The 26028-nt window shown below is 46.5% G+C and overlaps 1 protein-coding gene across 3 annotated transcripts in view; it reads left to right on the forward strand.

Annotated features, from left to right (window-relative positions):
- Positions 1 to 26028, forward strand: part of LOC122946477 (unconventional myosin-If-like) — a 1093167-nt gene that overhangs the window by 261559 nt on the left and 805580 nt on the right. For all 3 annotated transcript variants that reach the window (XM_044306152.1, XM_044306170.1, XM_044306161.1), the window contains one exon: positions 13855 to 13949. In XM_044306152.1, the coding sequence (XP_044162087.1) occupies positions 13855 to 13949 (95 nt within the window). The remainder of the gene's footprint in view (positions 1 to 13854; positions 13950 to 26028) is intronic.

Below are 26028 nucleotides of genomic sequence, written 5' to 3' on the forward strand. Positions count from 1 at the left end.
GTGACTTTTTTTGGACAGGCAGTGTATTTCTTAGTAATACCACACAGCACTTGCACCCAAATAAAAACAACGGTTTGCTGGAATTACAGAGGTATCATCTATTGCAAACCTGAATGCAGCAGTATAATGGCAATTTGGATCCCCAGTTAGTGCAGCAAGATGTAATAGGATTGATCCTATTACCCAGACTTTAAACTCCCCTATTGGACCCTGTTCTCCTTTTATAGTGTGGAATAATTCCTCCCTATTCTTTCCCTACACTTCTGGTAGTCTTTCCCTGTACTTCTATTCAGCAAAATAAAAGATTTCAAATCTTTCCTAGCACTTTCCCTAGCGCCTGCTGACGTCTCTCCCTGCACCAAGTACACTGGAAAATGGCTGAATCCAAGATGGCTGAGGCTATTTATAGGGCTGTGACATCACAGGTCTGGCTGGCTGCTGATTGGCTACATGCGTGGCATTGTGGGTGATCCCTCGTTCCCAGAGTTCTTTGATCCATGTCCTAACATGCAGCAGCCATTTTAGGAAAAAATGTGATTCATTACCACGAAGCATGAGGAAATTTGGATTTGGTGCAAATCAAATTTTTACTAAAATTCAGATCGAATTGCACTTCAACTTCGATTCGCTCATCTATCTATAACATATTAGTTTGCTCATACATACATAAAAGCTACATATGAGCTATTGCAGGAAACAGGATCCTTAAAGCTGTAGCGATTCCGCTGCTGCAGGAAAATCTTGCCCCTGTGCAGAGCCACAGATGCAGCTGAGCTAAAAAAAAATATTGAATAACTTTATATGCAGATAGAGTGCTCCAATATATTCGCGATTGCGCTAATCGGCAGTGATTAGAATATTTTTTTGCACTACATGCAACTTCACATTTTAGCAGGTCTGACTACAGATTACTGATTGGTGCACTAAGTATTGCTATGAACTTGACATTGCTTCCTTCTCATTGGCCCACAAGCAAGAAGCACAGAGGAATCATGTGTTCAGATGAAAAAAATAAAATAAATCCCAAATATTCGATAAAATGAATATATAGCACTATATTCTAAATGTTCACAAATTCTCGAAGTGGCGAAATTCGCGATAAAAATGTGCTATTTGAATATTCGTGTTCAACACTACTGACTATCTCCCACTAACTAACTATTATAAATATGAGCTAACTATCTAATGTTATTGAATAAGGATCCAGATGAATCAGCAAAGCACAGAGCAAAGCAATGAGACTGCTCTGTCTCCCTCTCTCAGAACTGCAAAAAATTCCTATACAGTAAGGGGAGGCAACTTTCCTATTGGCTGCTATGGATGTTGCTAACCTCATACAAAAGATATTGCAGCCTTCTCATTGGCCCACAAGCAAGAAGCATTGAGGGTACTGATGAAAAGAATCTAGAATATTAGCACTATATTCTAGAGCTTCGCAAATTCTCGAAGTACAAATATTCGTGATAGAAATCAGCAGGCGCTAGGGACAATGCTAGAAAAAAAAAAAAAAAGTAATTGTGCTAAAACAAAAAGATTGATAAGTGCAGGGAAAGGATAGTGAGGAATCATTCCACAGCTTTTATGTTGAACAGGGTTCAGTAGGGGAGATTACAGCCTGGGTAATAGGAACAATCCTATTACACCTTGTTGCATTGACTGGGGACCCAAATTGTCATTATACTGCTCTGTAAATCCAGCAAACCGGTATTGTTATTGGGGTGTTACAGCCCAAAACAGGGTTTATTACAAGGAATTATTTTTATATCTTATTTGCCCTTGTGTGGTGGAGTTATATTTACTAAATCATTTTTTGGCTTTTATTAGTGGGGAAAAATGGCTTCTCAGCCGTTGTGTGGTTAAGTGATAAAATGACAACACTTTGTCGTGTATTAGTGGCAAAAGTAAAATATATTTGCCGTTCAGCAGTGAAGTTATATGTTCTAAAGCCCTTCTTTGTGTGTATTAGTGTAAAAAGGCTTATTAGCCGTTGTGTGGGGTTTTAATTTCCTTGTTTATTTGATCTAACAGTATGTCAGACAGAGAAGTGCCAGGCCCTGCACAGGGGAGTGGAAGAGGCTTAAATGTTTCTTCAGGCAGAGGTCGCAGCAGAGTAAGAGGCCGTGGCCGCAGAGGTCACTTCGAGAGACCTGAGCTCCCAGTTTCAGCTAGCGGTGGTGTCTTGACCAGCAACCCAGCGGTTCTTGAATGGTTGACTTGATCTTTGACTTTGTCGCAAGTGATATTAGACACCCCCAGCCAAAAGTCAGTGGGTTCATCAGACTCAACCCTTAGTTGGCATGGCCCTGGAGCAGGTCCTGTGCCCTCACCTGTCCTCAACCTGCCTCTGTCTTTTTCCTGTTCCCTCAGCCAGAGAAGTATTATATGCTATGGGCTCAGCTCCACTATACAGTGAGGATGAGCTACTAGAGGACAGTCAGCAGCTACTGGCAAGCCAAGATGTGGAGGAGACATCCGCCGCTTCCTCCACTAGGCGGGCAAGTAGTGATGAGGAGAGTGGCATGGGAGCTGGTGTTGTGAGCAGTCAGGCTCCTGACCCAGAGACGGTTGAGGAGGACATCAGTAATGTGCAGACTGTACTCGATGATGATGATGATGCAGCTGATCGCACTTGGGAGCCGGCTGACAAAAGGGCTTCCTCATCATCTGGAGAAGAGGATGGCAGCTTGCCCGTGAGGCAGCAGCAGAGCCAGCAAGTCGCTAGCATGGCCGGGAGTCAGAAGGGTGGCAGGCGGCAGCAGTGGGAGGTCAGCAGCCAAATGTGCCAGGGGTAGACCACCTACTTCGCAGGAGACTACCTGCCTGGGAAGTAGCGGTGAATGGGTTCATGGAGGCATCGGTAGTACCAGTTAGTCAGTGCATAATGTTGGGGGTAAAATCATCTACTCAGCGGTGTGGCAATTTAAATTAAGCCGCTGGAGGAGACGAACATGGCCATAAGTAGAATCTGCAGGCAAAAAGTGAAGCGTGGTAAGGTTGTCAATGTTGGCACCACGGCCCTGCGTCATGATGATGATGATGTAGCTGATCGCACTTGGGAGCCGGGTAACATAGGGGCTTCATCATCATCGGGAGAAGAGGGTGGAAGCTTGCGCCTGGGGCAGTGGCAAAGCCAGCAAGTCGGTAGCATGGCCGTAAGTCAGAAGGGTGGCAGCAGTGGGAGGTCAGGAGCTAAACGTGCCAGGGGGAGACCACCTACTTTGCAGGAGCCTACCTGTCCAGAAAGAAGTGGTGCAGGGGTTCAAGGAAGCTGCGGCGGTAGCAGTCAGTCAGTGCATAGTGTTGGGGGTAAAATTACCTAGTCAACGGTGTGGCAGTTTTTCGTTAAGCTTCCGGAGCAGGTGAACATGGTCATAAGTAGAATCTGCTGGCAAAAAGTGAAGCGTGGTAAGGTTGTCAATGTTGGCACCACGGCCCTGCATCAACATATGCAGCATCACCATAAAGTGGCCTGGAAGAACTGTGGCTCCGTTGTGGTGGTCCAGCCTGCTGCAGGAACTGCTGCTTCGCCCAGTGGCTTGCAGCTTATTTCAGGCAGTCAAGGCTCCACCACCTCAGTCGAAGGGAGCTGTCTGTCCTTCCCATCATCTGCTGGTCCTGATGCTCCTGCACCTCACCCTTCTACTCCTCAGTCATTCCATCAGCAATCGATCACCGAAGCGATAGCCAAGAGAAAACCGCATGTGTGCACTCATCCAACAGCGCAGAAGCCAACATGTTCTTGCTAGTTGCTGGTGCTGCAGTTCCTCCCTTTCAAAGTGGTGGCCTCTGCACTAGAGTTGAGCGAATACCTGGATGTTCGGGTTCGAGAAGTTCGGCCGAACTTCCCGGAAATGTTCGGGTTCGGGGTCCGAACCCGATCCGAACTTCGTCCCGAACCCGAACCCCATTGAAGTCAATGGGGACCCGAACTTCTCGGCACTAAAACGGCTGTAAAACAGCCCAGGAAAGGGCTAGAGGGCTGCAAAAGGCAGCAACATGTAGGTAAATTCCCTGCAAACAAATGTGGATAGGGAAATGAATTAAAATAAAAATTAAATAAATAAAAATTAACCAAAATCAATTGGAGAGAGGTCCCATAGCAGAGAATCTGGCTTCCCGTCACCCACCACTGGAACAGTCCATTTTCATAAATTTAGGCCCAGCACCCAGGCAGAGGAGAGAGGTCCCGTAACAGAGGATCTGGCTTCATGTCAGCAGAGAATCAGTCTTCATGTCATAGCAGAGAATGAGGCTTCACGTCAGCCACCACTGCAACAGTCCATTGTCAGATATTTAGGCCCAGCACCCGGGCAGAGGAGAGAGGTCCCGTAACATACAATCTGGCTTCATGTCAGCAGAGAATTAGTCTGCATGTCATAGCAGAGAATCAGGCTTCACGTCACCCAACATTGGAACAGTCCATTGGCATATATTTAGGCCCCGGCACCCAGACAGAGGAGAGGTTCATTCAACTTTGGGTAGCCTCGCAATATAATGGTAAAATTTAAATAAAAATAGGATTGAATGAGGAAGTGCCCTGGAGTCCAATAATATATGGTTAAGGGGAGGTAGTTAATGTCTAATCTGGACAAGGGACGGACAGATCCTGTGGGATCCATGCCTGGTTCATTTTTATGAACGTCAGCTTGTCCACATTGGCTGTAGACAGGCGGCTGCGTTTGTCTGTAATGACGCCCCCTGCCGTGCTGAATACACATTCAGACAAAACGCTGGCCGCCGGGCAGGCCAGCACCTCCAAGGCATAAAAGGCTAGCTCTGGCCACGTGGACAATTTAGAAACCCAGAAGTTGAATGGGGCCGAACCATCAGTCAGTACGTGGAGGGGTGTGCACACGTACTGTTCCACCATGTTAGTGAAATGTTGCCTCCTGCTAACACGTTGCGTATCAGGTGGTGGTGCAGTTAGCTGTGGCGTTTTGACAAAAGTTTTCCACATCTCTGCCATGCTAACCCTGCCCTCAGAGGAGCTGGCCGTGACACAGCTGCCTTGGCGACCTCTTGCTCCTCCTCTGCCTTGGGCTTCCACTTGTTCCCCTGTGACATTTGGGAATGCTCTCAGTAGCGCGTCTACCAACGTGCGCTTGTACTCGCGCATCTTCCTATCACGATCCAGTGCAGGAAGTAAGGTGGGCACATTGTCTTTGTAGCATGGACCCAGTAGTCCGCACAGGTTAAAATGTGGGCAACTCTGCTGTCGTTGCGCAGGCACTGCAGCATGTAGTCGCTCATGTGTGCCAGGCTGCCCAGGGGTAAGGACAAGCTGTCCTCTGTGGGAGGCGTATCGTCATTGTCCTGCCTTTCCCCCCAGCCACGCACCAGTGATGGACCCGAGCTGCGTTGGGTGCCACCCCGCTGTGACCATGCTTCATCCTCATCCTCCTCCACCTCCTCCTCATCCTCGTCCTCCAGTAGTGGGCCCTGGCTAGCCACATTTGTACCTGGCCTCTGCTGTTGCCAAAAACCTCCCTCTGAATCACTTCGAAGAGACTGGCCTGAAAGTGCTAAAAATGACCCCTCTTCCTCCTCCTCCTCCTCCTGGGCCACCTCCTCTTCCATCATCGCCCTAAGTGTTTTCTCAAGGAGACATAGAAGTGGTATTGTAACGCTGATAACGGTGTCATCGCCACTGGCCATGTTGGTGGAGTACTCGAAACAGCGCAACAGGGCACACAGGTCTCGCATGGAGGCCCAGTCATTGGTGGTGAAGTGGTGCTGTTCTGTAGTGCGACTGACCCGTGCGTGCTGCAGCTGAAACTCCACTATGGCCTGCTGCAGCTCGCACAGTCTGTCCAGCATGTGCAAGGTGGAGTTCCACCTGGTGGGCACGTCGCATATGAGGCGGTGAGCGGGAAGGCCAAAGTTACGCTGTAGCGCAGACAGGCGAGCAGCAGCAGGATGTGAACGCCGGAAGCGCGAACAGACGGCCCGCACTTTATGCAGCAGCTCTGACATGTCGGGGTAGTTGTGAATGAACTTCTGCACCACCAAATTCAGCACATGCGCCAAGCAAGGGATGTGCGTCAAATTGGCTAGTCCCAGAGCTGCAACGAGATTTCGCCCATTATCACACACCACCAGGCCGGGCTTGAGGCTCACCGGCAGCAACCACTCGTCGGTCTGTTGTTCTATACCACGCCACAACTCCTGTGCGGTGTGGGGCCTGTCCCCCAAACATATGAGTTTCAGAATGGCCTGCTGACGTTTACCCCGGGCTGTGCTGAAGTTGGTGGTGAAGGTGTGTGGCTGACTGGATGAGCAGGTGGAAGAAGAGGAGGAGGAAGCCGAGAAGGAGGAGGTGGCAACAGGAGGCAAAGAATGTTGCCCTGCGATCCTTGGCGGCGGAAGGACGTGCGCCAAACAGCTCTCCGCCTGGGGCCCAGCTGCCACTACATTTACCCAGTGTGCAGTTAGGGAGATATAGCGTCCCTGGCCGTGCTTACTGGTCCACGTTTCTGTTGCGCAGGCACTGCAGCATGTAGTCGCTCATGTGTGCCAGGCTGCCCAGGGGTAAGGACAAGCTGTCCTCTGTGGGAGGCGTATCGTCATTGTCCTGCCTTTCCCCCCAGCCACGCACCAGCAACTTGGCCAAGTGCCTTCACGTTCTCACGCCTTCTGGTCCTGCGACAATGTCCGCCTCTCCCGCCTCATCCTCCACCGTGCTCTCAGGCTCCACTGCAGGGAAAATTCACAGTGCCCCTCTAGCACACCACTCGTGCAGGGCACGGTGGTGTCACGCTGTTTTGCACATCGTTTGCCTGGGGAAACTGAGTCACACAGGGGAGGAACTGCTCCGGGTCCTTCATCAAGAAATCGAATCCTGGATTTCTCCACGACAACTCAAAACCGGATTGACAAAATGGTGAGCAACAATGGGGAAAAAATGGTGTTGGCGCTGCATCAAGGAGGGCTGAACCATTGCCCCTGCATGGCACACGTGTTCAATCTGGTTGTCAAGCTGTTCCTGAAGTTTTCCACCCATCTGCAAGACATCCTAAAAATGGCCAGGAAACTTTGCATGTACTTAAGCCACTTGTATACTGCAAAGCACACCCTCCTTGAGCTGCAGCGACAGAACGGCATAATATAGTCTAATATGCAACATTTCCACCCGTTGGAGCAGCACCCTCCATATGTTGGACCGACTGTATGAACAGAGAAAGGCCATGAATGATTTCTTGATGATCCAAGTGGACAGAAGTATTCCCTTTTGTAACTTTGATGTCTGCCATTCGCAGCTAATGCGTGACACCTGCCATTCGCTCAGGCCCTTTAAGCAGGTCACGTTATTTTTCAGTCGCTAGGACTATGGGAAGAACAACGTCATTCCACTGCTTGATGTCCTGGAACAGATGCTGGTAAATCTGGCTGGTGAGCGGACTGGAGACGTGGTGCCTAGATCTCACAGCTACATGAGCCCTGTGGGGGCTAAACTTGAGGAGGAGGATGAAGGGGAGGACATTGGATCACAAGCAATGTGCAGTGAAATGGGTGGTTTTAATACACAGCTGACATGAAAGGAGGAGCAGGAGAAGCCAGAGGAAGAGGAGGCAGAGGACCCGAACTCACCGTGGCAGTATGCAGTGTAGATGGAGGTAGGGAGTCTCTATAGGTCACTTGCACAAAAGCAACATCCGATATCCACCCCAACCAAGGGATGATTACTTTATCCAAGTAATTAATTAAGCCTATGGCAGCTATCATATATATATAGAACCTACACAGAGAATTGCCAGACCGCTTATACTATTCAAATTCTTTATTACAAAAAATCACAATTATTTGCATGATTAGACATAAAAACAACAAAGTGCAGGAGATAAAAACGACATCACTGGAGGAGATCTACAGCGGATCTAAGTCCATTTATATTCAACATGATTCTCACTTTTTAAAGTGCATATGCAACAAAATGACAAATAAATGTATAGTAAACATTTGGACATTTACCCATGCTGTTTCTCCTCCAGGATGGCGCCAACCTGGAGGAGGTTGGCGCCATCCTGGAGGAGAAACAGCATGGGTAAATGTCCAAATGTTTACTATACATTTATTTGTCATTTTGTTGCATATGCACTTTAAAAAGTGAGAATCATGTTGAATATAAATGGACTTAGATCCGCTGTAGATCTCCTCCAGTGATGTCGTTTTTATCTCCTGCACTTTGTTGTTTTTATGTCTAATCATGCAAATAATTGTGATTTTTTGTAATAAAGAATTTGAATAGTATAAGCGGTCTGGCAATTCTCTGTGTAGGTTCTACACTTGCACAAAAGGCCCGATGCATGCTCACTTGCTTGCGTATTGACAGCCGAATTGTCACCATTCGGCAGAGGGATGACTTCTGGCTCTCCACCTTGTTAGACCCTTGCTACCAGTCCAAAATAGGGGCATTTATTATTATTTTTTTACACCCGCTGGGAGGGGAGACAAACTGACATCCTATGTAGTCAGTTGGCCGCTGGCTATCTGTGCCATCGTCCATCCTCTTGCAGGGGGGCCCTCTGCGCTCACATTTCACTGCCATGGCTGCTGAGGAGGGGTGGGGTGGCAGGAGCAGTACCAGCTTTATTATCAGCAGCCTGAGTCTAGAGTCGCTTATGTGTAGCTTTCTTCACCCGCTTACTGAAGAAACTACTCACCAGCAGGGCCGTCTTTAATATTGATTGGACTCTGGGCAAAAATTTACTTGGGCCCCCTGGATCCCGCCTTCCCACACCTTAGCATGCAATCACGCCCTCCACCACAACACACACACAAAAAATCCACACATCTGGTAGAGTACAGTGAATGACTGTAAATACTTCCAGTTCTGAAGACTCCAGCGGCTCAGGATCAGTGCTCTGGGCTGGAAGTGGGCTCAGGCTGGAAGTGGGCACCGCTCTGCAGGAAGGAGACCAGGGCTCGGCTCACCCTAGTGTTACAGTGCACCCCAGCACCCCATAGTATGCAGTATAGCACCCTATAGTATACAGCACCACACAGTATGCAGTTTAGCACCCCACACTATACAGTACCCCACAATATATAGTAGAGCAGTATAGCAGCCCACAGTATACAGCACCTCACGGTATACAACACCTCAAACTATACACGATACAGCCCCCCACACTATACAATACAGCAGTATAGCACTCCCCCCCCCCACTATACAGGCCCCCCCACAGTATACAGCCAACCACACAGTATACAGGCCCCCACACAGTATACAGGCCACCCCCCCCCCCACAGTATACAGCCCACCACACAATATAAGGCCCATTACACAATATATAGCCCACCACACAGTATACAGACCACCACACAGTATACAGCCCACCACTATACAGTAGTTTACAGTATATTAACCTAACAGCCCCTGTCACCTTTTTCTGATGTAATCTTTACACAAAAAAGCTCCACAGTTAACTTCTGCAACACTGAGTAGGACCTGTGATGACCTCATAGCCATGTGACCAGTAATTGCTAGGTTACTGGTCACATGGTAATGATGTCATTAAGGTCCTAGAGCAAAACTCATTAAGGTCCTAAAATTAAGATCATTAACACAGTACGATCATGATGCCTGTGTAGCCGACAGCCTGACACCTGGGGCAGTAGCTAGCAGGGCTCAAGAGGCAGCTGCCCTGGGCCCCCCAGGAGCAACTGGGCCCAGGGCAGCTGCCCCTTTTGCCCTTTGGTAAAGATGGTCCTGCTCACCAGCAGGTAGACAGAGCAGAACCTGAACCAGCAGGTGGTGGCATACTTGGCGTGCACCCTGCCAGCCATCATTAAAGATCTGCTGGACTACTGGGCAGCCAAACTAAATCTGTGGCCACAACGTACCAAGTTTGTGACAACAGAGCGGGTGTTTAGTGCGGCAGGGGCCATAGTTACCCCAAGAAGAACTCACCTGTCCATCCAAAAGAGTGGAGAGACTGAGAATCAATCATGGATAAGCCAGGATTTCCACCCAACAATGCCTGAGGCATCAGACTAGATCATCCATGGTGCAACACCAACACTTTGACAAAAGAGACCGGTTTCTTCTGGCTACCTGCCTCAGATACTATTCTGATGCTGCAACCCGCCTGATGCCACATATCTGATGCCAAGTGCTCCTTATTGCACCCACCATCGTCAGCGGGTACTGTTATTGCTACCCACCTCCCCACTCTATCACCGGGTCACTCTGTGGTCTCCTCATGCTGCTGCCACCTCTACACTATGTCACCTTGCCACTCTGTGGCCTCCTCATGCTGCTGCCACCTCCACACTATGTCACCTTGCCACTCTGTGTCCTCCTCGTGCTGCTTCCACATCACCACTGTGTCATAGGGTCACTCTCTGGACTTCTCATGTTGTTCCCACCCTCCCCACTTCATGACTGTGCCACTATTTTGCCTTTCGGCCTGGCTAACTAAAACAGCGGCTGTGGGGCTCCGCTGTTCCCCTGTTTACCGCTGCAATCCTGGGCTCTGTTGGGGTTCTGCTATTGCTTCTGAGGATTCCGCTCCACAGTTTCCAATCAGCCCTGGTCACAGCTTGTGCTCAGTTGGTTTCATGTTTCACTGCTCTAAAGGCGGAGCGCATAACTCCCTGGGCTGTTTGGGTTAGGTCAGGTGACCTCGCTGACCAACCCTGTCTCTCCTGCAGGTACTAAAGTGGCTCTGCCCTATTCCCAGATGCCTCAGTGTCAAGGTCCTTGTCTTATGCTTAAGAGCCGGATTACCACCTGTGTTGCAGACTTGTACTTCGTTCCTGGACTCTGCTTATCGTCTCATCCCTGCCTGCTTGCTTTGACTCTCCTGTTGCCAACTCAGATTGCCTAACCTGTGCCACCTACCCTGACCTTTTGCCTGTTTGACTATGCCTCTGCCTCATCCTTCGGTCCTGCCCTGTCTCTTTGTAAAATCTCTGCTCTCCTGACTACGCTTATAATTCAGGTACCTACTCAGGTACCTCCTAGTCCACCTGGACCAGCTGCCACTGACTTGGGGATTGCTCAAGAGTAGCCCCTGGCAACAACCCTAATGGCTCAAGTCTATCCTCACCTTTAGATGCTCTAGTGAAAACCAGGTAGTTGCTTAGACACGCCCCTCCAGAGTATAGCCAGTCAGTGGCACAGTGGGTTCACACCTGCTGATCCATGACACTGACATCATCATTTATTTGACCCTCTTTTGATCTGCCAGAAGGAAAAATGAGACGCACAACTGATCCTGTCTGTGTAGCAGTTGTAAGGCCTGTATGGTCCCATCAGAATTGGCTTGTGATTTGGTAGCCAAAAGCAGGAGTGGGTACAAAACACTGAAGACACGCAAATATTCCATTCACGTGTCATCTTTGTTTTGGATCCACTCCAGTTTTTTTTTAGTTTACAATACTCATGGATTACTGACCAAATGCTGACCGAGTGAAGGCAGATCCTCAATAGACAGGATCCGTATTTGTAGGGTTTTTTGTTCTGACGGACAAGAGGAGGGGCAAAATAATCAGTGACGTCAACACAAACTTACTCCTGACACCCTCTCCACTCTGTCGGGGGGCTTTAATTGTATAAGCGCTTAATAGAACAGGTTCTGTAGACATCCATGTGGAATCAGCTGACGAGGGTGTAAAAGAAGTTCTCTTCTTTTCACTAACATTGACCTGTAAGGCTGAGTTTATACTTGAGTTATTTGGTCAGTTTTGGCCCCATGACTGCCCAAATAAGTGAAGTGTGCAGTGATTCTAAGAGTGATGCCTGTCATCTGCATGTGATACTGACTCACAGTATTATTTCACTACCACATGCATGTTAGACTCCCTATGCATGTTACTGCAATGTACAGTGTTCTACACCACTATAAAGGGTCTCTGCAGCCAGGAAATAGTTTTTTAATGCAATTTGCCGCAATTAAATTTGGATCGAACCACATTTTTTCAGAAAATTTGTCTAACCGGATCAAGCCAAATTTGCTCATGTCTACTGATAACACATGGCACAGGTATCTTTTTCAGCGGTGGCAGCAGGAAGCACACGGCGTCATAGCAACCAATGAGGCTGTGCGCTCCTGTACTCTGAATAAATCCAGGCAGGTATCACACGGACAGTGTTCCACGGACGTGTGCATGAGGCTTTAGATGGAGATACTGCTTGCAGGCCTGAAGGTAATAACTGTGCTTGTAACATCCAAACCAGCACTTCTCACAGGGACACACCCTGTAACTCATTTAGACCCCTTTCACACGGACGAGTATTCCGCGCGGATGCGATGCGCGAGTTGAACGCATTGCACCCGCACTGAATACCGACCCATTCATTTTTATAGGGCTGTTCACATGAGCGGTGATTTTCACGCATCACTTGTGCGTTGCGTGAAAATTGCAGAATATAGAACATGCTGCTACATAATACAATCTACAGAACCCCGATCCCAGACCCAAACGTCTGTGAAGAAGTTCGGGTTTGGATACTAAACATGCGCAATTTTTCTCACGCGAGTGCAAAACGCATGACAATGTTTTGCACTTACGCGGAAAAATTGCGGGTATTCCAGCAATGCACCCGCACATGTTTCCGCAACGGCCGTGTGAAAGAGGCCTTATAGTCAGAAGGGAACACTCGCTGCATATGAGATACTTACCAGGAACACTCCAGGATAACTCTCAGCTCAATCATCCCATGGGAAAAATAAACTCTGGAAAACACTCCCAGCACATCATAATGTGTATGTTACTCTGGAAACAATTCCAGCACATTATATCAAACACTTCTAGCTATATATTATCAGGCTAAGCAACTAATACTGGCCTTTATAGCAGCAGGAGCCTCTGTGTGTGTGTGTGAGCTTCACTGTCTTAGACAGAAGGAAAAAAAAACACGTCTGCCTAGTGGGTGTGCACTCCTTTATAGGGGGTTAATTAGTCTGATTTACTAATGATTATCTTCTGTCCTAGAAGGGAGGAGCAAGACATTAACCCTTTGTGTTGTGCTGCCTGAAAGACGATAAAGAAAGAGAGATTAGTTTACTGTCTAAGGGCTCATTCACATGACCGTAGGTGTCCCTTTGTTGTATTGCAGTCCGCATATGCGTATCCGCAATACATGGCACCCTTCCAAGTGCATTCCGCAACACGGATGCAAACCCATTGACTTGAATGGGTCCGCAAATCCGAAGATGCGGAATGGAAGTATGGAACGGAACCCCATGGAAGCACTATGCAGTGCTTCTGTGGTGTTTGGTTCCGTTCTTCCACACCGCAAAAGTTGTGAATGGGTCTGTGATGCGCTTGCGGCTGCCTCATGGTCGGTGCCCGTGCATTGTGGAGCGCAGATTGCGGTCCATGGCACGGGCAAAGGGCACCACACAGTCGTTTGAACAAGCCCTAATGTGGAGGATGGCTGTAGAGAAAAAGTCAGCAGCAGGGATATGAAGAGACGTTTTCTCATGAACATCAGCTTGCATTACATGTTGAACAGCTCCAGCGCTGGAGCTCTACAATACAAGGTTATAGCAAAGTAGTTGCGTGAATTAAAGAAATTAGTTTAATGTTTTGTTAAGGGTACCCTGTCACTAGATCATGCTGCCTTTCGGGCAGCCAAAATCTACTGGTAACATTTTCTCTCTAAATTACCAACTATGCCAGAATTTGGCTACAGATGTGCAGTTGCTGAGTTTTAAGTCTATCAGCCTACTTTTCTGTATCTGTATCTTGTCTGAGTCCTTCTGAGCAGCTTGTAAATATGATAGACAGAGATGATTATGATATTTTCGTTACATAGCTCCAGCACATTACACATTGCTGTACATGTCATAATACACTTAAACATGTATGTGTTTTTTAACTGGTGTTCTTGTATATTTTTCTTAGGCTCAGTATGAGAATCCTCCACATATCTATGCATTAACAGATAACATGTATCGCAATATGCTGATTGATGGTGAGAACCAGTGCGTCATCATCAGGTGAGAGCATGTTTGAGTCCGGTAACTTACACTGTATATAGTCACTGTAACCTGCAATCAGCTTGTATCACAACTTTTGCTATCCAGGCATTGCAGTGGCTCTTTGTTCTGACAGATAGAGGGGGACCAAAGCAGGGTGCCTTCCCTATTATATTTTTTTGCCCTAATAAGGCATACAGACTTGGGCTAGCATGTTTAGGCAAGCCCTTTAACATTGCAGACTGAAAATACTAGAACACTAAAATTAAACATAAATTCTGTTAAAGAGGTTTTCTGGGTTCATAACATTGATAATCCGATCAGTGGGGGGGTCTCACACCCAGCATACCCACCAATCAGCTGTTCCCTGCAGCCAATGGCACTCAAACTAGCATTTTGAATAGAGCTGGAAGAACGGATTAATTCAAAGTTTAGTGGCTGTGCTAGGTTACTGCAGATCACCCCTCACTTCAGGATTATTATTAGGAGTCCTAAAAAAAAAAAACTTTAAAAGGGGTTTTCGGGGATATAAAATGTAGATGACTTATTCTGAGGATAGGTCATCAATATTAAAATCCCAGAAAACCCCTTTCATAAGGGGAACTACTAAGTGTATAGGAAATTTTTAATAGGCTTAAGATTCCTCAGTGGTTGATGCCTTTTAGGGTCCATTCACACTTCAGTATTTTTACCTTTCCAGATAAACGTTCCTTTTTTGTGCGGATCCGTTTTTCAGTACAACCTTCCGTATTTTTAACTAAAGTGCTTCCGAATCAGGTCCGTATTTCTGTTATTCCGTTTTTTAATTTTTTTTTATCCATTTTCCTGTCAACGGATCCTCAAAATCGGATGACATTCGGATGGTTTTGTGCATGTTATCTGCATTTATGCGGATCCATTGACTTGAATGGACAACGGACCCGAAAAACAGACAGAAAGTAGGAAAAGCTTAATTTTTTTTCAGGATCCGCATACTCGAAAATAGGAAAACGGAACGGATTCCGTGATTCGGACAGCACTATGATTGGTGTCCGCAGTTTTGCAGAGGCAATTGAAATTAATGGATTCGAAAAAACGTTCAGATTTAAATCGGAACGGAAACGGAGTGTTATAACGGACGTGTGAATGGACCCTTAATGGCAAGCTTCAGACACTGTTTTAAAGGGGTTCTCCGGGAAATGAAAATAATTAAATATTGGTTTATTATAAATATATTCCCAAATAACTTTCATTAGTTATAATGGCTTGTTTTGTCTGGGGAGCAATCTTCAGGGGAATAATATGACCACTGACTGTGACAAGGGGACATCCTCTGCGTCTGGAGGAAAGAAGGTTTGTACACAAACATAGAAAAGGATTCTTTACGGTAAGAGCAGTGAGACTATGGAACTCTCTGCCTGAGGAGGTGGTGATGGTGAGTACAATAAAGGAATTCAAGAGGGGCCTGGATGTATTTCTGGAGTGTAATAATATTACAGGATATAGCTACTAGAGAGATATCGTTGATCCAGGGATTTATTCTGATTGCCTGATTGGAGTCGGGAAGGAATTTTTATTCCCCTAAAGTGAGGAAAATTGGCTTCTACCTCACAGGGTTTTTTTGCCTTCCTCTGGATCAACTTGCAGGATGACAGGCCGAACTGGATGGACAAATGTCTTTTTTCGGCCTTATGTACTATGTTACTGTCCTATTAGTACATAAAAAAAAAAACAGTTCCAATCAGACACAGGACAAGTTACCTCACAACAGTGACATCATCCCCTCTCTTACTTTTCAGGGATTATGATCCTGAATACAGCTGATAAGAGTTGAATCTCTGTAGGAATTGAGTTCATGAGGAGACATGAAATACAGAGAGGATGGACAGGACAGACTGTGGTAATGGAGACTTCACACAAGTGCTACTGCTCATTATCCACACCTCCACTCTCCTCTCGGAACTTTATGTCTCATGAACTCCATTCCCACAGAGATTCAGCTGAAGATCTTATAAGTAGTATTCAGGATCATAATCCCTGACAAGCAGGAGGGTAATGCAGCTCTTTATCTCAGTGTTGTAAAGTAACATGTCCTGCTGTGTGATTAGGACAGGTTTTGTGTGTACTAATAGGATGGCGGCCATTTTATTTCTCCTAGTGATTGCTCCATAGAGAAAAAAACTAAATTATAATTAATTAAAGGTATTTGGGAATATATTTATAATAAAGTAATATTTAAGTATTTTAATTTTCCTAATTCCTTGAGAACCCCTTTAAGAGACCCCTGACGAAAATGTCCAAGTAGCCTTGAAAGCTTGCAATTTTATCTTTTCAATTAGCCTTTAAAAGGTATCAACCACTGTGGAATCTTAATCCTTTTTCATCTTATAATTACTGGTTAACACTGTACAAATATATATTTGTTTAGTTTAGGAAATCTGAACAAATTAACATAAGATGTTTTGCTAATTAAGCTTATCCCTTGAGGACAGATTCAATTTTTTTTTATTTTTATAAGACCTCCACTTGCTATTATCGAATGAAAACATTATTGTTTACATCCAGAGCATGAAAATTTCCCATGAAAATGCATTACTATTGGGCTCTTACACCCTGCTACATTGTCAGTTGGACATTATCAAGGTAGGTTTTCAGTCTCTGGATTTAAAAAAGAAAATGTTGAGAAACTGCAACTTTGAAACAATGAATAGGCTTTATTTATATGAAACTTGAGAACCCTGTTGAAGTGAAAGAACCACCAAATTAAAGGTAAAAACTGATTGGTTGCTATGTGCAACTACGCCAATTTCTTTTACAACGATTTTGATAAATCTTTTCTTGTTTGTGATTTTTGTTTTCAAAATTTTCTATGCCATTAACATTAACCTGTAGAGAATGTACAGCTCAGCAGACATTGTGTTTGTGCAAAGCGCCATACAGGTGCCATGTGATTATGCATAGTGAACAGGGTATGATGGCAGTTCTGCCCGGCAGGCAGTCATCTTAGGCTACTTTCACACTAGCGACAGCCTTCTCTGGCAGGCTGTTCTGGCGGGTAAACAGCCTACCGGATCCGTGCTGCCGCTAGTGCACGCGTGCCGCCGGAGCTCCCATCTGGCCCCATTAAACATAATAGGGGCAAGCCAGAGTTCCGATGGCAGCACGGCAAACATGCTGAGAGGTGTCCGGAATAAAACTTCGACAGTAAACTACGACATGCCGGAGAAGGCATATAGCGGCATGGTTAGTCTAAGAGGATATTGACATATATGTTTTTGCTTATGATGTACTTTAGATGGTTATCCATGCGGGACATTATATAGTGGTGTCATTAGAGGGATGCTAGCTATCATACGTTGGCACTTTATTCTGTTTCGACATTTTGTGTATGTATATATGTTTTTTAAATGATACAATACATTTTGATATATGTATTGGTATTTTGGTACTTCATTTTGTTGAGTTGATTAATATGTAGAGGAAGTGCACCTGTGTACGCACTTGCTATATTGATCCAGTTGAATACTAGTGTGAAACTAGCCTTAGGAGGTGTTACCGGTCCCCTGCAGCCCCGATCGTTGCGATTGGTTGGTAAGTGCAGACAAAAAGCCAGTGAGGGGGCTGCAGGAAGGCTCAGGTGTGGGTGATTGGTGCTGAACCAGCCAATGGCTACAGTAGCAGAGGTAAGAGTAAGAATCCCAACGGGTAAAACAGGAAGGGAGACAAGAAAAAGAGGGGTGGGCAATACTCGCCTCCGTGTCTTTCATAAAATCATGACTTTACGTCATGAAATAGGAAAATCATGTAATTTTATTTCAAGACACAGAGGCTCCTATTGCAGGTTCAAAGCTGTTCCATGACTGAAGAAAAAGCATGTTGAGGAGGGCAAAAATAGAATTCTCTAAACGTGGAGAATCTGCTATCTTTATGATATCCTCTAAACGTGCACCAGAGATGACCATAGAAGTGGAAGATGCGCCCCGTACGGAATGAGCTGTAAAAACAGAAGTGTCCACTCCCGCCAAGGTTATGATCCATTTAACTCAACGTGCTAGCGTAATGCTAGTGACGGGGTGAATGGACGTCGGAAGGAAAGGCATAAGTAGGGAAAACCATGTGAACGATGCTGTAAGGTCCGTGCCTCCTATTCTTGAGGCGGGCCACCGGGCAAAGTGCCGTTGAGGCAGGGAACCTTGGGTAAGAGACTGCCTGAATGTGCGTCTTGGTACGGCGCGTAATATTAAAGTGGAACCCTTCGGGAGTAAACGACCTAGCATCATGATCTAGGGCACGGACGTCTGACACTCTCTTGCAAGAAATGAGGCAGAATAGAGTGGCGAGTTTGGCCGACAACTGACGCAAAGAAAGATCCGCATTGACCGGCCAGGAAGAAAACAAGGATAAAACACACAAGATGTCCCATGTAGAGAAAAAGCGAGGCCTAGGAGGCTGGGACAGCCGAGAACCCTTCAGTAAGCACCAGCGGATGTTGACTCGCCAGGCACCCTTCGAACCCCTGGTGAAATGAGGAAATGGCGGATCTGAAAAGATTAATGGTATGGTAGGCTTTACCATCCTCAAATAAAGATGTCAAGAAATGCAAGATGTCCGTTACAGGTGCAGAAACGGGATCCAGACTCTGAGCCAAGCACCAGCTAGCCCAAGATCTCTAGGCTGCTCTATAAGCCCTTCTTGTGCCGGGAGCCCATGCCTTTTCCAAAAGATTTCTAGTTGCCTCCGAAATATCTCCGCTTTCTCCGGGACACCCAAAATTCTGCAAGCTAGCAGACGCAGAGACCCGTCCAGGAGAAGAGGGTGTTGCAAACCCCACGGGCCTAGGAGGAGGTCTGGACGTTCCGGCAATAGGATAGGCGAAAGAGTCATCAGTTCCAAAAGCTGAGGGAACCAGGACTGGGTGCCCCAAAAGGGGCAATCAGGATCAGTTCGGCTTGTTGATGGCGAACCTGGTTCAAGACCCGAGGGATCATCGAGAACGGAGGGAACACGTTTAGCAGTGGACCGGACCAGTCTTGGAGAAAAGCGTCTACCGCTTCTGCGTCCGGGTCTGAGCGCCAACTGTAAAACCAGGGGAGCTGCACATTCAGACAGGAAGCGAAGAGGTCGATAGAGAAGGGACACCAAAGAGATGAGATGGCAGAGAACACCTGCTCGTCCAACTTCCAATCGCTGCCATCCGAGAGATAGTGAGAACTCCAGTCTGCCTGGGTGTTGTGCAGACCCGAAAGGTACTCCGCAATCACTGTAATATCCTGAAAAAGACAAAAGGACCAAAAGTCCTTTGCCAGATGTGTAAGTACGGCTGAATGGGTACCTCCCATGGCGTTGACGTACCGGACAGCCGAGACATTGTCCATGCGCAATCTGATGCAGGCTTTGACCCTGCCATTTGAAAAACTGTGAATGGCAAAGGAGCCTGCCAGAAGTTCCAGTGCGTTTATGTGGAATCTGGCCTCGTCCTCTGACAAACGCCTTCTGGTGGTCACTCCATCGCAAAGCTCCCCAGCCGTGAAGGCTGGCGTCCAGGTCCACCGTGAAATCTGGACGCGGGCCGCAGATAGCCTTTCCGTTCCACGCTGAGAGATTGTGGATCCATGTTAATTAATCTCCGGTCTCCTCATCCAACGATATTAGGTCTGCGTACAAGGACCCGGAGTGGAGATGGGCAGTCTTCAGGCTTTGTATGGCCCGTAATGGAGTGGAGCCGAAAACACCACTTGGATGGATGATGAGAGAAGGCCGATGATCCGGGCCAGGTGCCGAAGTGACAGTTGTGACATAGACAGAGTTCTGCGTAACTCCTTGCGGATTGCTTGAATCTTTGTCAGAGGTAGACTTAGGGTCTCCAGCAAGGAGTCTACTGAAAACCCGAGAAAGTTCATGGTCTGGGATGGAACCAGCACCGACTTTTTTTGATTGATGAGAAAACCTAGGTGAAGGAGGAGAGTCATTGTCGAATTCAAATGTCTGAGAAGGATGGTGGGATCCTGAGCCAACAGAAGGATGTCGTCCAGATAGATAATCAGTCGCACTTCTCGGCTCTGAAGCCATCTCATAGCTGGGCGCATCAACTTTGTGAAGCACCACGGGGCAGTCGAAAGGCCGAAAGGTAAGCATGTGAAGCGCCAAATCTCCCCTTTCCAACGGAAGGGAAGGAGGTCTCTGGAGAACTCCGTGACCAGAACCGTGAGGTACGCGTCCTTGAGGTCGAGCTTCACCATCCAATCCCCACGTAACAGGAGGTCTCTGAGAAGGTGGATGCCCTCCATTTTGAAGTGTCGATAGCGGACAAACCTGATTAAAGGTCGGAGGTTGATGACGGGTTGCATCTGACCTCCCTTCTTCTGTACCAGGAAGATGTTGCTGAGAACGCCGGAGTGTGGGTCTGGAGCCCGTTCGATCGCCTCTTTTAAGAAGAGGTCCGACAATTCCCTGTCATTGCAACGTTGGGCGACTACGGAGAGGACTTGAGGGTGGGGGGAAGGTAAGTGGCGCGGCAAATCCACTAACTCTATGTGCAAACCGAGGATCTTGGTCAGGACCCAGCGGTCCGTAGTGATGCTTGTCCAAGCATGAGATAAATGTCGGAGTCTGCCCACTACACAAACTTGAGAAGAAATTAGAGGTATGGCACTTACCAAAGGGTCATCGTGAGTTGGTGGTTCCTCTGTAACCTCTGAACCGGCCTGGTGCGCCTCTGGAGGGTAAGAAACTTGACGGTTGCCTGGCCTCCTGGAAGGCAGTCCTCTGGGGAAAGGATCTATGGATGTAGGAGCCTCAACCTGAGCCTCGGGTCTGGAAGGTGGAGCGGCTCTGAAACACTCTTTTCATTGAGGACTGGGTCTTGTCCAGGGCCGTGAACGCGCCCACGAAATGACTCAAATCCTTAATAAAGGAATCCAAAATAAAAGGCCTTGCGCATTTTTGCCAGCCTCAGAGAGAGCTAAATTGGCTAACTTGGGTTCTATTTTGAATAAGATGGCTTTGCGCCATTCAATAGAAAGTGACGTGTTCACGTTTCCAGCAATGCATATGGCACGCTGGATCCAGGACCGGAGTTCTTCCTTATCCACTTGTTCATCTCCCGCTCTGGCGGTTTCAGCCAAATCAAATATCTTGGCTAAAGGCCCGAAAATGTCCAGGAGTTTATCCTGGCCGACTCCAAACCCTTACTAGGGTTCCAATCTGATCTGGATAAAAATTGGGTCATTTTGGGGTTTACAACAGGGGTGTCGCAAACCTTATTAGCTATGCGGGGCCTCGGGCACTCAGCTCTTAACTTATTGCGCGCCTCTTTACTAAGAGGGAAGCGCACACGTGAAACTAAATATTGTGCTACATAGTCCACCGGGAGCCACTCCGCGGATCTAGGGTGGTGGAGAATATCAGAATCGAAAAGCAGCTCACCAGAAGGATCCATTAAATGAGCCGAGGTGGAGGCCGCGGACTCAGGTAAGGTGACTCCCCCAGCGACACCAGGAGGGGCTGGGGTGGAACGCCTGTCGGACATACCTGAAAATTCTTCCCCTGACATGTCCAGGTCATCTGCTCGAGCCTCCTCATCAGAGCTGACTTCGGCACATTTCCAGTTCCGCGCCTTTTCTGCCTGGCGTGGGAAGGCTCTTTTGCGCGTCGAAGGCGTGCTATTAAGGGTAGCAAAAGACACACCATTCGAGGGGTTTCTGGAGGCATGAGGGAGCTCCCTGAATGTGGAAGGTTGTGGTCTCAGGCCGTCAGAGATGGACCTAGATAGGGTCTGGGACATTGACCCCATTGCTGCCAAAATAGCGTCCGAGACAGAGCGCTGGAAAGCGTCCGTCTGGGATAGGTCTAAAAGTGGGCAAAATCCTCTGGAGCATTGAGGTGGATTATGGCAAGGGGAATGGGCCCCCATATCAGAGTCTGCAGGGCATACTTTACTGGGACATGGTGGAAGGATCTGTATCACAAGAAATAAGTCTGCAAATACAGAATGGACCTATTCTGTAAGGGAAGCAGTCTAGCTAAAGTATAATAACTATATGGCCACAACAGACTAAAGCCAGTAAAGTGAGTTACCCACACTAGCAACGGTGGAAAGACAGGAGCTGAATGAAGGGGCTGTCAATCGCACGGAATACTAAGGACCGGAAGCGGATGGGCGTGGCCGAAGGAGAGAAGGGAGTGCACGAAAAAAAAGGGGCGCAAAAAAAGAAGACGGCGCAAGGAAGGAGATTGGGCTGGAAGAGGAGTGTGGCCGAATAAAGAAGATGCCGGCGCTGCGAAAAGAGGAGCGTGTTCCAAGATGGCTGCCGAAAACTCGCGAAGGCGGCAGAAGTCTCGCAAGACCACGGCCACGGTGATGAACGGGCGGACGATTGCCCGCCCGCTGTAGGTAAGTGGAGGACAGAGGCGGAGGAAACTGATAGGGCACAGCGCAAGGGTAGAAAAAACTCCCCTCTCCAGGGGAAAAAAATGCAAAAGGAGCTGGGGGAAAAACCTAAGGGAGGGAGAGTCTCCGGAGATAAAAAGTGAATGGTGGATAACCTAGGGAGAAAAGAAAATATACAGTGGGATGCGAAAGTTTGGGCAACCTTGTTAAAATCGTTATGATTTTCCCGTATAAATCATTGGTTGTTACGATAAAAAATGTCAGTTAAATATATCATATAGGAGACACACACAGTGATATTTGAGAAGTGAAATTAAGTTTATTGGATTTACAGAAAGTTTGCTATAATTGTTTAAACAAAATTAGGCAGGTGCATAAATTTGGGCACTGTTGTAATTTTATTGATTCCAAAACCTTTAGAACTAATTATTGGAACTCAAATTGGCTTGGTAAGCTCAGTGACCCCTGACCTACATACACAGGTGACTCCAATTATGAGAAAGAGTATTTAAGGGGGTCAATTGTAAGTTTCCCTCCTCTTTTAATTTTCTCTGAAGAGTAGCATCATGAGGGTCTCAAAACAACTCTCAAATGACCTGAAGACAAAGATTGTTCACCATCATGGCTTAGGGGAAGGATACAGAAGGCTGTCTCAGAGATTTCAGCTGTCTGTTTCCACAGTTAGGAACATATTGAGGAAATGAAAGACCACAGGCTCAGTTCAAGTTAAGGCTCGAAGTGGCAGACCAAGAAAAATCTTGGATAGACAGAAGCGACAAATGGTGAGAACAGTCAGAGTCAACCCACAGACCAGCACCAAAGACCTACAACATCATCTTGCAGCAGATGGAGTCACTGTGCATCGTTCAACCATTCGGCGCACTTTACACAAGGAAATGCTGTATGCATGAATGATGCAGAGGAAGCCTTTTCTCCGCCCATAGCACAAAAAGTGCCGCTTGAGGTGGGCAAAAGCACATTTGGACAAGCCAGCTTCATTTTGGAATAAGGTGCTGGGGACTGATGAAACAAAAATTTAGTTATTTGGCCATAACAAGGGGCGTTATGCATGGATGAAAAAGAACACAATATTTCAAGAAAAACACCTGCTACCTACAGTAAAATATGGTGGTGGTTCCATCATGCTGTGGGGCTGTGTGGCCAGTGCAGGGATTGGGAATCTTGTCAAAGTTGAGGGACGCATGGATTCCACTCAGTATCAGCAGATTCTGGAGACCAATGTCCAGGAATCAGTGACAAAGCTGAAGCTGCGCCGGGGCTTGATCTTTCAACAAGACAACGACCCTAAACACTGCTCAAAATCCACTAAGGCATTTATGCAGAAGAACAAGTACAATGTTCTGGAATGGCCATCTCAGTCCCCAGACCTGAATATAATTGAAAATCTGTGGTGTGAGTTAAAGAGAGCTGTCCATGCTTGGAAGCCATCAAACCTGAATGAACTAAAGATGTTTTGTAAAGAGGAATGGTCCACAATACCTTCAACCAGAATCCAGATTCTCATTGGAACCTACAGGAAGTGTTTAGAGGCTGTAATTTCTGCAAATGGAGGATCTACTAAATATTGATTTAATTTATTTTTTGTGGTGCCCAAATTTATGCACCTGCCTAATTTTGTTTAAACAATTATAGCACACTTTCTGTAAATCCAATAAACTTAATTTCACTTCTCAAATATCACTGTATGTGTCTCCTATATCATATATTTAACTGACATTTTTTATCGTAACAACCAACGATTTATACGGGAAAATCATGACGATTAACAAGGTTGCCCAAACCTTCGCATCCCACTGTACAAGCCCCCAAACCCCAGAGGAAGAATGGGGACAGCAAATAAGGTGAATACACAGTAATGGCTAACAGTGAGGAACAAAAACACATATACTCATCTGTGGCAGCAGCAAAGAAAGAGGAGGATTTACTATTGCATGGATACTATATAGGGGCTATAAGGGAAGGGCCTGTTGCCATTGTGATATGCTAATCTCAGGATGTTTTTTGTTTGCTAGTGTAGTTGTCAGTAAAGAGAGTAAAAGCAATAGCAGCCTCTGTGTCTTGAAATAAAATTATATATATATATATATATATATATATATACACACTCACCTAAAGAATTATTAGGAACACCTGTTCTATTTCTCATTAATGCGATTATCTAGTCAACCAATCACATGGCATTTGCTTCAATGCATTTAGGGTTGTGGTCCTGTTCAAGACAATCTCCTGAACTCCAAACGTAATGTCAGAATGGGAAAGAAAGGTGATTTAAGCAATTTTGAGCGTGGCATGGTTGTTGGTGCCAGACGGGCCGGTCTGAGTATTTCACAATCTGCTCAGTTACTGGGATTTTCACACACAACCATTTCTAGGGTTTACAAAGAATGGTGTGAAAAGGGAAAAACATCCAGTATGCGGCAGTCCTGTGGGCGAAAATGCCTTGTTGATGCTGGAGGTCAGAGGAGAATGGGCCGACTGATTCAAGCTGATAGAAGAGCAACGTTGACTGAAATAACCACTCGTTACAACCGATGTATGCATCAAAGCATTTGTGAAGCCACAACACGCACAACCTTGAGGCGGATGGGCTACAACAGCAGAAGATCCCACCGGGTACCACTCATCTCCACTACAAAAAGGAAAAAGAGGCTACAATTTGCACAAGCTCGCCAAAATTGGACTGTTAAAGACTGGAAAAATGTTGCTGGTCTGATGAGTCTCGATTTCTGTTGAGACATTCAAATGGTAGAGTCCGAATTTGGCATAAACAGAATGAGAACATGTATCCATCATGCCTTGTTACCACTGTGCAGGCTGGTGGTGGTGTAATGGTGTGGGGGATTATTTCTGGGCACACTTTAGGCCCCTTAGTGCTAATTGGCCATTGTTTAAATGCCACGGGCTACGTGAGCATTGTTTCTGACCATGTCCATCCGTTTATGACCACCATGTACCCATCCTCTGATGGCTACTTCCAGCAGGATAATGCACCATGTCACAAAGCTCGAATCATTTCAAATTGTTTTTTTGAACATGACAATGAGTTCACTGTACTAAAATGGCCCCCACAGTCACCAGATCTCAACCCAATAGAGCATCTTTGGGATGTGGTGGAACGGGAGCTTTGTGCCCTGGATGTGCATCCCTCAAAGCTCCATTAACTGCATGATGCTAACAATATGGGCCAACATTTCTAAAGAATGCTGTCAGCACCTTGTTGAATCAATGTCACGTAGAATTAAGGCAGTTCTGAAGGCAAAAGGGGGTCCAACACCGTATTAGTATGGTGTTCCTAATAATTCTTTAGGTGAGTGTATATACAGACGTGGACAAAATTGTTGGTACCCTTTGGTCAATGAAAGAAAAAGTCACAATGGTCACAGAAATAACTTTAATCTGACAAAAGTAATAATAAATTAAAATTCTATAAATGTTAACCAATGAAAGTCAGACATTGTTTTTCAACCATGCTTCAACAGAATTATGTAAAAAAATAAACTCATGAAACAGGCATGGACAAAAATGATGGTACCCCTAACTTAATATTTTGTTGCGCAACCTTTTGAGGCAATCACTGCAATCAAACGCTTCCTGTAACTGTCAATGAGACATCTGCACCTCTCAGCAGGTATTTTGGCCCACTCCTCATGAGCAAACTGCTCCAGTTGTGTCCGGTTTGAAGGGTGCCTTTTCCAGACTGCATGTTTCAGC

Source organism: Bufo gargarizans, chromosome 1 (assembly GCF_014858855.1).
Source record: "Bufo gargarizans isolate SCDJY-AF-19 chromosome 1, ASM1485885v1, whole genome shotgun sequence".
In the NCBI taxonomy this organism is placed as follows: domain Eukaryota; kingdom Metazoa; phylum Chordata; class Amphibia; order Anura; family Bufonidae; genus Bufo; species Bufo gargarizans.